The sequence below is a fragment of the Lithobates pipiens genome, unplaced genomic scaffold (assembly GCF_037356315.1).
Source record: "Lithobates pipiens isolate NorthernLeopardFrog02 unplaced genomic scaffold, aLitPip1_a1.2 Scaffold_13, whole genome shotgun sequence".
NCBI lineage: Eukaryota > Metazoa > Chordata > Amphibia > Anura > Ranidae > Lithobates > Lithobates pipiens.
Genome location: NW_027507718.1, coordinates 473,708,733 through 473,724,266, shown reverse-complemented (window position 1 = coordinate 473,724,266; position 15,534 = coordinate 473,708,733). Strand labels below are relative to the sequence as shown.

General features: G+C 44.2%; 1 protein-coding gene across 2 annotated transcripts in view; it reads left to right on the top strand.

Annotated features, from left to right (window-relative positions):
- The first annotated feature begins 3,492 nt into the window (after positions 1–3,492).
- HAUS3 (HAUS augmin like complex subunit 3) overlaps positions 3,493–15,534 on the top strand; it is a 37,322-nt gene continuing 25,280 nt past the window's right edge. The window contains exons 1-2 of one of the 2 annotated variants that reach the window (XM_077477915.1): positions 3,493–3,638; positions 10,133–11,051. In XM_077477915.1, coding sequence (XP_077334041.1) covers positions 10,152–11,051 — 900 coding nt within the window. In that variant the 5' untranslated portion in view covers positions 3,493–3,638; positions 10,133–10,151. The remainder of the gene's footprint in view (positions 3,639–10,132; positions 11,052–15,534) is intronic. The other variant, XM_077477916.1, reaches the window with a different exon arrangement.

The window sequence follows — 15,534 nt, the reverse complement described above, 5'->3', positions numbered from 1 at the left end:
TGCAAAAGTATTCAACCCCCCCCCCCCCCCTTGGCTTTTAAACTATTTTGTTACATTGCAGCCTTTAGTTCAATGTTTTTTTAATCTGAATTATATGCGATGGATCAGAACACAATAGTCTAAATTGGAGAAGTAAAATTAGAAAAATATATACATAAAACAATTTTTCAGAAATAAAAAACTGATAATTGGCCTGTGCGTATGTATTCAACCCCTTTGTTATGAAGCCCATAAAAGACTCTGGTGCAACCAATTACCTTCAGAAGTCACATAATTAGTGAAATGATGTCCACCTGTGTGCAATCTAAGTGTCACATGACCTGTCATGACATATACACACCTTTTTGAAAGGCCCCAGAGGCTGCAACACCTAAGCAAGAGGCATCACTAACCAAACACTGCCATGAAGACCAAAGAACTCTCCAAACAAGTAAGGGACAATGTTGTTGAGAAGTACAAGTTAGGGTTAGTTTATAAAAAAATATCCAAAATCTTTGAGGATCCCTAGGAGCACCATCAAATCTATTATAACTAAGGTAACCCTGGAGGAGCTGCAGAGTTCCACAGCAGAGACTGGAGTATCTGTACATTAGAGCTGCACAATTAATCATTAAAAAATTGTGATCTCGATTCACCCCCCCCCCCCCCCCCCAACGATCTATATTGCTGAGTTTGCCAAGTTTAGAATACGAAACATTGTAACTAACCTTCCTTCTTAGATCAAAGAGACACACTTGTTTGTAAAAAAAAGTCTGCCAGTCTGCCAAGTTTTAGGCTGGATTCACACCTATGGCAGTTTTAGTGCTTTTTGCAGTTTGCAGATTTGCACTACAACAATTCTTCCATAGGAAACCATGTTAAATGGACTGCAGTGCAAATCTGCAAAATGCAAAAAGCACTAAAACTGCATAGGTGTTAATCCAGCCTTAAACAACGTGTAAATGCAGGAGGTTTAACCACTTAAAGTCTAAATCTTTTTCTGACACTTCTTTCTTAAGTTAAAAATCTATATTTTATGCTAGAAAATTACTTGGAACCCCCAAACATTATATATATTTTAGCAGAGACCCTAGGAAATAAAGGGGCAATTGCTGCAATATTTTATGCCACACTGTATTTGCCCAGCAGTCTTTCAAATGCAATTTTTTGGGAAAAAATACACTTCAGTGAATAAATTGAAAACGGGGAGAGAATCGTGATCTATCTTCTAAGCAAAAAAATCGTGATTCTCATTTTAGCCAGAATGGTGCAGCTTTACTGTAGTGTATAGGGCAGCACAGTGGTATAGTGGTTAGCACTTTCACCTAGCAGCAATAGGGTTGCTGGTTCAACTCCTGACCATGACACCATCTGCCTGGAGTTGGAATGTTCTCCCTGTGCCTGCGTGGGTCTCCTCCGGGCACTGCGGTTTCCTCCCACACTCCAAAGACATGCTGGTAGGTTGATTAGAACCTGTTGAAAAATTGGCCAAATATGTGTATGTTGTATGTGTTTGTAAGCTAGTCAGGACCCCATGGGGCAAAGGACTGCACTATACCGCAGGTGGACACCGGCAGCAAAAGCACCCTGAGGCGATTCAGTTCGCATAGGTAGCGCTATACAAGTCACTCACTCATTCATTCAGAGTTGGGCTCTATGGCAGAGTGGCCAGAAGAAAGCCATTACTTTCAGCAAAAAACAAAACGGCACATTTTGAGTTTGGGAAAAGACATGTGGGAGACTCCCAAAATGTATGGAGGAAGGTGCTCTGGTCTGATGAGACTAGAATTTAACTTTTTGGCCATCAAAGAAAATGCTATGTCTGGAGAAAACCCAACACATCACCCAAAGAACACCATCCCCACAGAGAAACATGGTGGTGGCAGCATCATGCTGTGGGGGTGTTTTTCAGCAGTCGGGACTGGAAAACTGGTCAGAGTTGAGGAAAAGATGGATGGTGCTAAAATACAGGGATATTCTTGAGCAAAACCTGTACATCTATCTCTATGTGTGATTTGAGGCTAGGACGGAGGTTCACCTTCCAGCAGGACAATGACCCCAAACACACCACTAAAGCAACACTTGAGTGGTTTAACCACTTCGATACCGGGAACTTTCACCCCCTCCCTGCCCAGGCCAATTTTCAGCAATGTCGCACTTTGAATGACAATTGCACGGTCATGCAACATTGTACCCAAATTAAATTTTTATGATTTTTCCCTCCACAAATAGAGCTTTATTTTGGTGGTATTTGATCACCTCTGTGGTTTTTATTTCTTACGCTAAAAAGAAAAGTGATCAGTTTTAAAAAAAAATTAAAAATTTATTTTTTTAATTTTGCTATAATAAATATCAAATTTAAAAAAAAAAAAATTTTCCTCAGTTTAGGTCAATATGTATTCTACATATTTTTGGTAAAAAAACACAAAACAATCGCAATAAGCGTATATTGATTGGTTTGCGCAAAAATTATAGCATCTTCAAAATAGGGGAGAGATTTATGGCATTTTTATTATTTTTTACTAGTAATTATTATTATTACACAGGATTTATGTAGAGCCAACAGTTTATGCAGCACTTTACAACATAAGGGCAGACAGTACACGTACAATACAAATCAATACAGGAAGGATCAGAGTGCCCCGTTCGTTAGAGCTTACAATCTAGAATGGAGGCGATCTGCGATTTTCTTATCATGACTGTGACATTGCGGCAGACAGATCGGACACTTTCAACACTATTTCGGGACCATTGATATTTATACAGCGATTCATGCTATAAAAATGCACTGATTACTGTATAAATGTCACTGGTAGGTAGGTTTTTATATATTTTTGGGGACATTTATTATAGGAAAAAGTAAAAAAAAAAGTTTTTTTTTCCAAAATTGTCACTCTTTTTTGTTTATAGCGCAAAAAATAAAAAAAACGCAGGGGTGATCAAATACCACCAAAAGAAAGCTCTATTTGTGGGAAAAAAGCACATCAATTTTGTTTGGGTACAACGTCGCACAACCGCGCAATTGTCAGTTAAAGCGACAAAGTGCCCAATCGCAAAAAGTGCTCTGGTCAGAAAGGGGGTAAATTCTTCTAGGGGTTAAGTGGATATACATGCAGTCCTCTCCTCCCTGTACTGTACTATACATATACATATATATATATATACACACAGTCCTCTCCTCCCTGTACTATCTATCTATCTATATATATATATACATATATATATATATATATATATATATATACACACACGCAGTCCTCTCCTCCCTGTATTCTGTACACAGTCCTCTGACTCCGCTCACCCTCCATTCACCTCACTGACTGACTTCACCTCAGGAGGAGGGCGGGAAGCACGCGCTGAGCACCTCAAATGACCGTACGCGCGCACTAGCTCGCTCACGTTCTCCGCAAAGAGGATCACCCACACCCTGCCCACAACCAATCACCGCCCGGGTGGGTGTGTCCTTGCCAAGCCCGACAGTCCTCTCCCCGGATTGGTGATTTAGAAGGGGCGGGATTAAAGCGCGTGGCTCTGGGGCGCATTTTCTCCGTGCGGGGAAGTTTTGGTCGCGGTGTGGAATCCGTAGACGTGACGTAGGGAAGAGGGCGTTTCCCGTACGGTAGGAGCAGCGGGAAAACACAAAGCGGGTGTCTGTCACAGTAGGTGCTTTCCTTGTTATTACCTGTTTGAGGACAGCACGGCTCGTGTCATGTACAGAGAACGGGGGAGCTGATGGGCAAACGTTCTTGTTGCCATAAACAACCTGCCTGACTCCTGTGGCCACCCTGTCGGATAAAAAGGAGGAGTTTGTTTGCTATGGGCAACGAGCCATCTCTCTTGGTGCCTTTACCATGGATGAGGGATGTTTTCTGAGTGCAGGAAGTTGGGCCTGGTTCCTCTGAGTGTAGTGTGTGTACAGGTTGGGTGCATGGTAGAATCATTTGACCAGAGCCGGGTACCCCCAGGCGCAGACTCAGTCGTTCTGCAATAGCGGTGGTTCCATGTGATCAGTGCCCGCCATTGATTTGTGCCCCTCGGACCCTCAGTGTGGGTTCACATTTGTGCGATTGCAGGTACAGCAGTCTTCATTTGAATGGGAAAGACGGAAGAAGTTCCCGAACATTTTGTAGATTTGCGCTGTGTAGTGCTGCAGCACCATGTGATTTTGCGCATGCAATAACTGGGCTGACCCATGGGGGTGTCTCTAAGAAGGCAACGCGGGAGGACTGTGTTGGCTGGTTATACCAGTTGAGGTAGAATAAAATGCCCGGTCTCCTACCACCTGGTTGCTTCACATCATTGAGTTGTAGTGTAAAAAAAAATACGCCATTCGCTACTTTTTTGCAGCACAGTACGACACAATCCGCCGCCTCACACTGCGGCCAATAGGACTTAAAGTGGTTGTAAACCTCACACATGAGAACAAAGAATGTCCCTCTATAGCAGGGATCTGCAATTAGTGGACCTCCAACTGTTGCAGAACTACAAGTCCCATGAGGCATAGCAAGACTCTGACAGCCACAAGCATGACACCCAGAGGCCTGATGGGACTTGTAGTTTTGCAACAGCTGAAGTCCGCTAATTGCATATCCCTGCTCTATAGTGTAGTGCTTCTCTCAACTCAGAGCACTGTGTCATTTCTATCCGCTGCTTCGTTCCTCTCTCAGCATGAATGGAACAAGAGGGCGAGTTACCATGAGCTACTCCAAAAAAAAAAAATGTCCTGTAACGCCTGTGGTGATGAAAGGACAATCACGGTACCCAGTAATTTGAAACAAGTAATTTTATATTAAAATACATTTTCTAGAGAAGTTACAAAAAATACAATCGCAGCAAATCATGTTGAGAATTGTTGTGCACAAAAAAAAGTGGGGTTAACAATTGTACGCTCAAAACCCATCTGGTGGATGGGGACAGATTGATGCGAGTGAAGACGATTCCTCAACAAGTTTTTTTGCGACATGAGTTGCTTCTTCAGGAGGTTTTAGAGCATCTAGAAATAGCCAGATACAATCTAATAGTTACATAGATATTGTACAGGTTTTGCAGTTGTATTATAGCCAAGCTGCCAAATAAAGCTTGGCTAATGGAGTTTTGTAAGAACAGCGTAACTCACCAATACAAACCCAAAGGGGGCATCAAACATCTTATTTGAGACACCCAGCATGATTCACTTCTGACAAGTTTTCATGAAGCCAAGAGAAAAATAGTGACTGGAGGAATCTCCAGCTTATTGGCCGCCTCAGCTCTGTTCTGTGAGCTGTGTGATAGGGTATGTATCTGCCTTCCAATCATCTCTCAGAGCTATCCTCACTGAGCTCTGCAAAGTGTAACTTCAGCTCTGACTTTACAACTACTATAGCTGATGACTTTTAATATAAAAACATTTAGCTGTCCAGGGATGTTGGCTTCGGGTGCAAGAGCCAGCATCTTCACTAAGGGAAACCTACAGCGAAGCCTTCAGGCTTCACGAGCGGTTTCCTACTGTGCATGCGTGAGCCATGCTATGCTTTTCTGAATGGTCACGCTGTTTTCTGGGACGTGTTTCCCAGAAAGCAGCGGGGGAGAAGGAGGGGTCAGAAATACTTGGAGACCGCCAGTGATCTTGCACAAAAGTGGGATCAGTACCTGTCAAAATCGGTGCTTATCATGGGACTCTGTGCTAATGGTGAACAGGCTGGCCTTCGTTGCTATAATAATCCCGGATTGAAAATGAGGCTTGGTTATCACCAAACAGTCCAAACTCTGGCTTTTATAATGCTTTATTCTTGATATAAGTCGGTGCACTAGGCAATAGAGTATATGAGATGCTCCATCCGACCCCAGTTTTAAGTCAAAAGGGTACTAATCAGTAGCTGTAGCATTTGTTAGTTAAATCCCTTCTAGCGATCCTTTCCTGGTTCCAATTTCTATCTCTGGTTGCACTTCCAATATGGACAGATAAGCATCGCTCTGAATAATGCTGTGGATGTTGACCCCGAAGTCACAGGCCACACTGCCTATTTCCATGACTTGTGTTGTTAAACTTCCCTCAGTCCTGGAAAAGTGCTTGATACTGTGGTCCTTGAATACACAGTATGAAGTTACGGTTTAGTCCTACTGGTTTGCATTCCTTTTGCTCTCTCCCAATCAACAGTCCATGTTCTACTCACAGAAAGTAGATTCCCAGTTTTCACCTTCCGCTTAGTTCCTTCCTCCTCCATGCTACCCGGTACATCCCCCAACCCCCCCCCCCCCCCCCACATGGGACGCCCGGTCTTACTCCAGCGATACATGCTGACTTCTCCAGGGGCCAGACTTCGGCATCCCTGGACTCGCATCCGGCTCCGGGATCTCCTGAACTCCCGGGCCTTCAAGCCTCCCCACAGATGCTCCGGATTCTCTGAACCTCTGGACCTCGAGCTCCTCTCGCAGAGCATGTGACCCCCCCCTTTTATGAGAGACCTCCCAATGACCATAGAAATTAACCATTGGTCAATTCTCACACATGGGTTTCCTACCATTCAGGTCTCGGTCCATCCTCCCTTTCCAGCAAAATCTACTGTCAAGCAAAGGAGGTATGTGAGCCCAAGCCCTGAGCCAAAGTGTGACCGGCCACACACCCCCCCTTCTACCCCAAATAAACAACTAGGCCTATAAAAGAGTAGGACCCTTGCTAAATTTACCTGTCTATATCCTACACTGTCAAACACCACTAAGCACCTACCCAAAAGTAGAGGGCGCTACATGTGTATCACTTGAGGCCAGACACTTCACTGGGTATATGTGAGGGTTTATTACAACCATTTTAACCACTGGCTGTCTGCCCCATAGCAGATTTACTGCTACAGGGTGCCTCTCCTGTGCAGAATTGTGCGTGTGTGTGTATAACACACTTCCACCTAGGGGGCACGTGCCGCTGCAAGCCCACTTCTGCTGTGTTTAATCACAGCAGAAGCCGATCTGTGGGTGCTGGGCACTGGATGTCCGCTGGCACCTGCCGATCATGTGTAAAACGCACTGATTATCTGTCTATAGAATCAAAGCAGATCTCCGTTCTGACAGGTGGGAAGGGATGGAGTCTGTGTTCCTGCAAAGCAGGGAATAAATTCGATCTGTTCCCCTAGTAAAAACAGCACACAAGTTACAAAACCAGCGGCTAGGCACACATGGTGTGTGTGTATGTATATATATATATGTGTGTGTGTGTGTGTGTGTGTGTATATATATAATATATATATATAAACATTTGGGATATTTATTTATTTTTATACTAGCAATGGCGGCGATCAGCAACTTATCGTGGGGCTGCAGTGGACAACCTGATACTTTGTGGGGACCAGTGACACTAATACAGTGATCAGTGCTAAAAATATGCACTGGCTGGGGTGATCAAAGGGTTAAATATGTGCCTATCCAGTGTTTCCCTAAACACCTTTCAGGACAGCACCTGAGAGTGGCTCCTCCCACTTGCCAACAGGAAACAAAACTTCCACCGAACTTTAAAAGGAGGCTCCTTCCCACATGTTGCCAGTATTTGTTTCCTAGTGGGGAGTCAGGAGCTCTTAGGTGCTGTCCTCAGAGCCCAGGCTTCCCGTAACATCCCCGTGGCGCAGGAAGGGCTCAGCTCCACCCCCTCCCTCCTATTAGTCATCTGGGACACGTGACAGGTCCCAGATGACTGCGCGGAGGAGGGGGGGGGGGCGAGCGGGGCTTTGTTCCCCTGCATCGCTGGACCCTGGGACAGGTAAGTGTCCGATTATTAAAAGTTAGCAGCTGTAGTATTTGTAGCTGCTGACTTTTAATTTTTTGTTCTTAAGGGAAACTCCTCTTTTAAGTAAGGGAATGCCAGTGGTGGAGGTCCATTTGAGATGGAGTAGTAGTGGGGCAAAGGTTGCCTGATACAGGTCAGAAGGGTCAGAGGTAATGTTGACTTCCAAATAGGGAATCGTGTTGGTCGCCCGCCGTAGTTGGTACTCTGTACGCAGGCGGCGGACAATATCTTTGCCCACTGTCATGTTAAGGAGGGAGGATTTAGGTTAATTTGAAACAGTACTCCTATATGGAGTGAAGTAGGTTAGGGAGCGAGGTCAGTGGGTCTGTTAGAAAATTAGGTCATCCGCTAAGGCAGCCACTTTGTGGGACCCAGAAGATTTGTGATAATCGATAATGGCTAAATTCACCCTTATTCTGTAAAAAAGAGGTTCTCCAGTGAGTATAAAGATCAGCGAAGGACAGGGGCTAGCCATGTCGTGTACCGTTGTGAATGTTAAAGTAGCTGGGCCTTGTCTCGTTGACTTTGACCGCATCTGTAGGGTGGGAGTAAACAGACCTGATCCAGCTAAGCGCAGATGAACGAAGTCCGATGTATTCCAGGGTGGCCTGTGTAAAGGACCAATCTACATGGTCAAAAGCCTTCTCCACGTTGGTTGACAGCAGGAAAAGGGGTCACCCTGATGTCTTGGCCACATGGATTAGGTTTACCACCCTGATGGTGTTCCTGTTGTGGTATGAAACCCGCTTGGTCCCTATGGATAAGGCTTGGCATCGGTAAGCGTATCCTATTGGCCAGTATCTTGGCATACAATTTTAGGTCGGTGTTCAAGAGAGCCATCGGGCGGTAGCTCCCACACCACAGTGGGTCTTTCCCCTGCCAGCGCTACACCCAACTCCGCTGTTGTAATAGGTTCCTCCAGCTCCTCCTGAACCGCGGTCAGGAGAAAGGGCATGCCAGATGTGGCTAGGTATGACCATGGGGTAAATCCCCCAGCGGAGTTTGGGTCATCAGGAGGTGGCCTGTCTAAATTGTAAAGGCCTTCATAGAACAAGGAAATCCGCCGCCATATCAGATGATGTTTTTGGTACGGGGACATCGCAGTGCTCTGGCCAGCAGCGTACCGGGTTTATTGGGGAATTTGCACATCGTACAGTGTGTCCAGGCCAGTTTTTATTTTGCTTTATGAAATAGAATGAGCAAAGTTCTTTGCATGCTTTGAGGAGTTCCTGGTGGGAAGAACGTGCGAGACTAGCTTTATGGGAGCACTCTAGGGAACGGATCTGGGTAAGGAGTTTGTCTGTACAATGTGTTCTCTCCCGTCCCATACCGTCAGAATACCGTCAGGGGGTTGGCGACTGAGACTTTGTTAATGGAGAAATACTCCCGCGTGTTGCCAGTACCTCTGAGCGGGTCTTCTCTGATTGCAGCAGAGACTCATTCGGGCTCCATGAAGGAGGAGTCTGGGTCACTATAGTATCAGGTGTATCGGTGCATGGTTCGAGAAAGATGACATCCAATGGAGGTGGACACCACCATAGATAAGTCTTTATGTGACAACAACAAATGCTCCAGTCTCGAATAGGAGTGATGAACCTGGGAGAAAAATGATTAGTCCTGGGAATGTAGCAGCTGCCAGGGGTCTATTGGACGCAAGGCGTGGAGATCTGCTGTAACAGTTTTCATTTGAATTGCTGGTTACCCGGTGCCGTTCATCATTGCATACAGCCCCGCCTCCTTGCCCTACACTGCTCATGTCACACAGTCCTGCCTCCCGGCATTGGACTGGTGTTCTGTCTATCAAATGCGAGGAGGCGGGACTGTTATGTGAGTGGACCTGGGCAAGGAGGCGGAGCTGTATGTGATGGTGAGTGGCACCGGCAACTCAGCAATTCAAATGAAAGTTGTTACAGCGGGGAATCCCCGCTCTCTGATCAGCCAGCTCGACTCTTCCTCTCCTGTCTTCCCCTGGCTGGGAGAATGGCTCCTGTTCAACCTCGCCTGCCAGCTGTGCTGTGCCCCCCCACGGCCACGCTCACCAGCCCTCATTTTCCACTTGCAGCCCACTCCCTCAAATGCAGCATGGTCAGATCTAGGGGGGTCCTGGGGAGGGCTGCAGTATTCAGTTACAGGTAGAGAAATAACTACACATGTAGGCTGATTTCAGAGGGGCGACTCTGCTACTTGTGATACTGTCACTGGGAAATTGTTGAAACCAACAGCAGCGGCATCCCTGAGAGGCTGCCTGTCTATCTTTTATGGAATCTATCCCTCTGTAGCTGAGGCAGCACGCTGTCGCTCCCATTATTAGCAATCTAAAATCGTCAATTTATCTGGCTAAAAGAGACTCCCTTCTAATTCTGATTGTGGTTTTTAATATTTTTTTTTATTTATTTGCAGAAATCTTATCCTGACAGTCATGAATCCCGGGGATCGGTTTGTGCAGACTTTGCAAAAGCTAGGTTATCCTAAAGCCTCCAAGCTAGAAGGAGAAGACTTTGACTGGTTGTTTGAAGCTACCGATGCCAAAAAATTCCTCGATTGGTTTTGTGGTACGGTAACACAGCAAAATGTGGTGTCTGATGAAAAACTGCAGGCCTTTAATCAAATTAAGGACTCTGGCAAAAATGTCCTGGATGAAAAAGCTTTAGATGAGGTGATGAAGACTTTCAAACCACTTGGCTCAAAGGCCACTGCAAGAGAAGAAGTGCCCATTGTTAAGCTTGAGGAAGAGATTCAATCCCTGAAAGACCTTAGAAGTCTGCATGTACAAAGGCGCAACAAGCTTCAAATGATGAGATCCTCCAATGTCCACTCATGTCTGAAATTCAAGGATAGGGAAGACGAGGAGGCCAGATCATTAAAGAAAACCCTGAATGACCTACTAGTCTCAGGTAACAAGCTGAACTATGAACTCCAGACAGTGGTTGAGGGAATTCAGAAGTTGATCTCATTTTATGCTCCTCAGGAAATGGGTTCTATGACGACATCACCAATTTTCCTCTTCCAGGTTCTCCTAGATAAATATTTATCTTGTGAAGCACAAAGCACCAACACATTGACTCTCTTTACTAAAGAGCATTTCTTTGAGGGCCTTTCTAAATGTATTGAGGGTTCTGAGAATGACTATCAGCTTGTTCAGCTGGATGGAAAAGGCAGTGATAACCCGGCGCTTGAGGACAAGTGTAAAGAAATGATGAGACTTCAGTTGGCGTACATCAGTGCCAAACACAAACTGATACAAGCAAAGGCCAAGAGAGCAAGTCTGGGAACAGGTCTACAATGGGTGGAAAGTAATGCAAGTGCACTGCAGTCCATGGTAAGTCTAAAGCATAAAATGTACATGATACATTATAAGTGTAATGGTGTTCAAAGGAAATTGTATTTTAGATATACAGTAGATGTGCTTTTTACTTTAGAATATAGTTGAAAACTATGTTAGCCCTGGTTCACACCGGTGCTGCTTTTGAAATCATGCTACTTCAGTGCGATTTCAAAGCTGCACATCAGTGTGATTTGCACTGCTGATTTAATTGCAGCTTGGGACTTCTTTTAACAGTCACAGTAGATAAGTGACAATAAAATCAGTAAAAAGTATTGCAGGAAACTTTTTTTTTTTTTTCTTAATCACTGTGACATGAGTTGTGGCGATGTGAATGGTTCCATAGCTGGCAATAGGGTGCTACTTGTCATGCGATTTGAAACGGTCATGGGGCCTACATTTTTTGTAAACGTATTCCTAGCATGCCATCAGGCAATGCTACACAGAAGCAGTGCGACAGATTGCCTATAAGGTTGCAGCCTGATTTATAAATTCCTCCCTCAGCTGCTCTGGTCCCCTGGCAGCCGGCACTTTCCTCCTTCCTGCCCCCGCCACGCTCTGGCTGTGTCCACTGCAGGGCTATGGGTTTTGCATTGTACTTGATGATGTCAGAGGACCTGCCATTGTTGGAACATATGGGAGAAGAGGCTGCGGGACCACTCTAGCAGTGTGGAGAGGGCTTGCAGGAGATCAGGTAAGTAAAACTGCTGTTCCTGACTGCTTTAGGCTGGGTTCCCACCTATGCGAATTGGATGTGGCTTTCTCGGCATCCAGTTCGCATGTCAGGAGATTGTGACCGGCTCTCTATGGAGCCAGTTCACACATCTGTGGAGCAGCTCTGGTGCAAATTGCACAGGAGTCCTGTGAGTCTTCTAGTTCGTTTCACGTCTGAATTCAACCAAAAATTCAGGCTGAAATCGAACCTGAAACTAAGAACAGGGATGCACCGGACCCCTGCTGCGAGCTGCATCCGGCAGCAGTGTGAACCCAGCCTTAGCCAGTCCACCTATCCCGGATTATATGCAGGATGCAGACCATTCACCTTGCTAGAAGTTTTTTATGCCTTTAATTTTTTGCAGGTGGTGTGGGGAACTCTGGGTAATGGAATTACCCTGTTCGCCCACAGGTCTCCGTGTACAAGCCCGACGTACACCTAAGGCGATTTGTGCAGCCAAGCCAACCTGCCACAGTATAACCGTAATATCAGTGGAAATTAGGTCTGAAACATCTGATCGATCGTCAACTAATCAATTATGAAAATAGTTGTCAACTATTTTCATAATTGATTCATCGGCCAGCCGATTAGTTGGCCTGCATACAGAATGCATTATTTACATATCAGGAAATACAGTGCAGCACACAGCTCAGTACACCATCCATACATGTCATCACTAAGTGCCTGAGAACATGTCCCATGAGGCTCCTCACACATTGACATGTCATCCTGGGCAGGAAGTGAGTGGGTCTAAAGGGAGAAGTTTTTTTACCTTGCTATGTGGGCACTCTATACTATAATTTGCTCTTGCTATTGGGGTCCTTTGAAGGCAGGAGGAGCCAGAAGCATCGGTGGGGGAACCCAGAAGAGAAGAATCGGGGCTGCTCTGTGCAAAATCATTACACAGAGCAGGCAAGTATAACGTCTGTTTTAAAAAAAAAAAAATACTTTAAAGACCGTGCAGAGGACATCAGAATCTGAGCCCAGAGAAGGTGGAGGCTGAAAGACTGGATGTAATGGGTATTTAAAGTAAACTTTTTCATGTTGGCAGGGCACATTACGTAGGAGGCAGGGCACATTACATGCACCCCAGTGTGAAAGCGGTCTAATTAAAAAATGTGATCTCTGAGTCTGATAATTACCAGATTTAACCTCCAGTAGTATATATGAATGAATTATAAATGTTGGTCCCTAACCATATGGTTGGTCATGTTTACCACTGCATATAGATTTTTAATAAATTGTCCTTTTGTTTAACCACTTCCCGGCCTGTCCTGATTGGGTGTCATATGACGTCCAGCAGAATAACAGCCACCGTGCGCCCGTGGGGGCATGCATTGTGGCGATCGGTGGTGCACTGTGTCAGGCTGACAAACCGATACACAGATCTCGGTAAAGAGCCTCCAGCGAAGACTCTTTACCACGTGATTAGCTGTGTCCAATCATGGCTGATCACGATCTAAACCGGAAGAGCCATTGATAGGCGCTTCCTCACTGGCGTCTGACAGACACGAGTAGAGGAGAGAAGATCGGCGGCTCTCCTGACGGGGGGAGGGGGGTCTGCGCTGATTGTTCATCAGCACCCTTGGATGCCCACACTGGACTGCCAGGGAAGCCACCAGAACCACCCAGGAAGCCCCCAACATGTGGATGGCCATATAGGTACCCCATGGCCATTCACATATACAAAAATATGCCAATCAGTGCCCACAAATGGCCAATGACTGGCAACATTATGCAGCAGATCAGACAAGTGATGACCAGCAATGCCACCCATAAGTACCCATCAGTGCCGCCTTATCAGTGCCTGTCATTGAAGGAGAAGACTTGCTTATATACAAATTTTATAAAGAAAAACTTATATATTTTTTTTTTTATATATATATTCAGTCATTTTTTTTATTTGTTGCGCAAAAAATTTAAATTGCAGAGGTGATCAAATACCATTAAAAGAAAGCTCCTATTTGTGGGAACAAAATGATAAAAAATGTGTTTGGGTACAGTGTAGCATGACTGCACAATTGTCATTCAAATTGCAACAGCGCTGAAAATTGGCTTGGGCAGGAAGGTGTAGAAGTACCTGGTATTGACGTGGTTAAACTTTACATTTTAAATTATACACCACACTTTCTTTTAAGGTTATTATCCGATTAATCTAAACAATAATGGCCCAATGAATCGATTATGAAAATAACCGTTAGTTGCAGCCCTAATGGAAATGCAGCAAAATGCATGTTTAACATTGGAGATGCACCAAAACATATTGGTTCAAAATGGTGTCTTCAGCATTTTGAGAAAAAGGTTCCGCTAATGGCACCGAAAACGCCACACGATTTTTACTGTGCTTATAGTGTTTCATAGGTCATGTGACTGAAAACTGCATAAAAAACATAACATGGGTGCGTTATTGATGTGTTCTTGCTGTGTTTTCAATGCTTTTCCACGGGGAGGTGCGTGTTGTTTTTTTTTACCAACGGAAGCAGAACGGACCAGTGTGAAGACCCACATCAGTGGTTCTCAATTTCTGTCCTCACTAAAAGGCCAGGTTTGCAAGATAACTGAAATACATCACAGGTGATATAATTTGCTACTCAGTGATTGCAGTATTCTAGTCTGCATCTCCCCAAGGTAATACATAAAACCTGGCCTGTTAGTGGCCCTGAGGACAGAAGTTGAGAACCACTGACCAACATAGAAAGGGGTGCATTTTTCGTGCGCTGAAGGTGCTGATAATGGCCAACAATAAATTCATATTCATTTAAATTCATGTTCTTATATTAAAAGTCAAATATAATACAATTCTATATAAAAAAAAATAGATTATTATTTATTTATTTTTTTTTGGGGGGGGGGGGGGGGGGTTTGGCCAAGTGCATCCTGAATTTTCAGTTTCAGCACCAAAATGTTCATTCGGTACTCCTCTAACATGCGTTATTGTGTCTTTTTAGGACATTCTATTGAGTGTCTATACACATCATAATGTTTCTGGCCTTGTGTCATGATTCGCTGACAAGCGTTTTGATGTTTTTTAATTTTTGCATCGAGCAAAATTTGTGAATCCAGGCTAAAAACGAGAGAGATGTGACGTTTGCATTCCAGTTTAAACCCTCTCACACATAAAGAATAATTTGTTTACTTATAGCGTTGTATGGAATTGGTTACAAATGTAGTCCGTAGTCGTAGTCCGTAGTATAGCCAGAAAGCATAATTGCTAAAGGCATGACCCACACAGCTGAGCTCTGAATTTATGGTCTGATGGCATTTCCGTAGATCCATCAGCAACATTAACTAGCTGAACAGTTTTTTTATTGTATTTTAACAGATATATACATCTGACTGCATTGTTTGATATTATTGGTTGAAATCCTAATTCTCTCTGTTTTATGAGATAGTGCAGCATTTAATGTGCTTTACTATTTTGAAAGCTCTTAACCTATATTGAGAGATTGAACTTTTAGGTCTCTAAGGAATGTACAAACATGAAAACATGGTATGAATATATAGTATTATTATCAAAAGTATTAAAAAAGGTATGAAATACCCTTTAATTTACTTTTGATAATAAATACTTTATATTCACACCATGTTTTTTTTTTTATGTTTGTACATTCCTTAGAGCACTAAAAGTCCAATTTTCTAGGGGAGTTCCTTCTCTCAATCTACCAGGGGATGTGGCAGACTTCAAACCTCTTTTTCATCGCTCTTAACCTATATGTAATTACCCTGAGTTCACTATTGCTGCTTGGTAGAAATCCTTGCATAGCC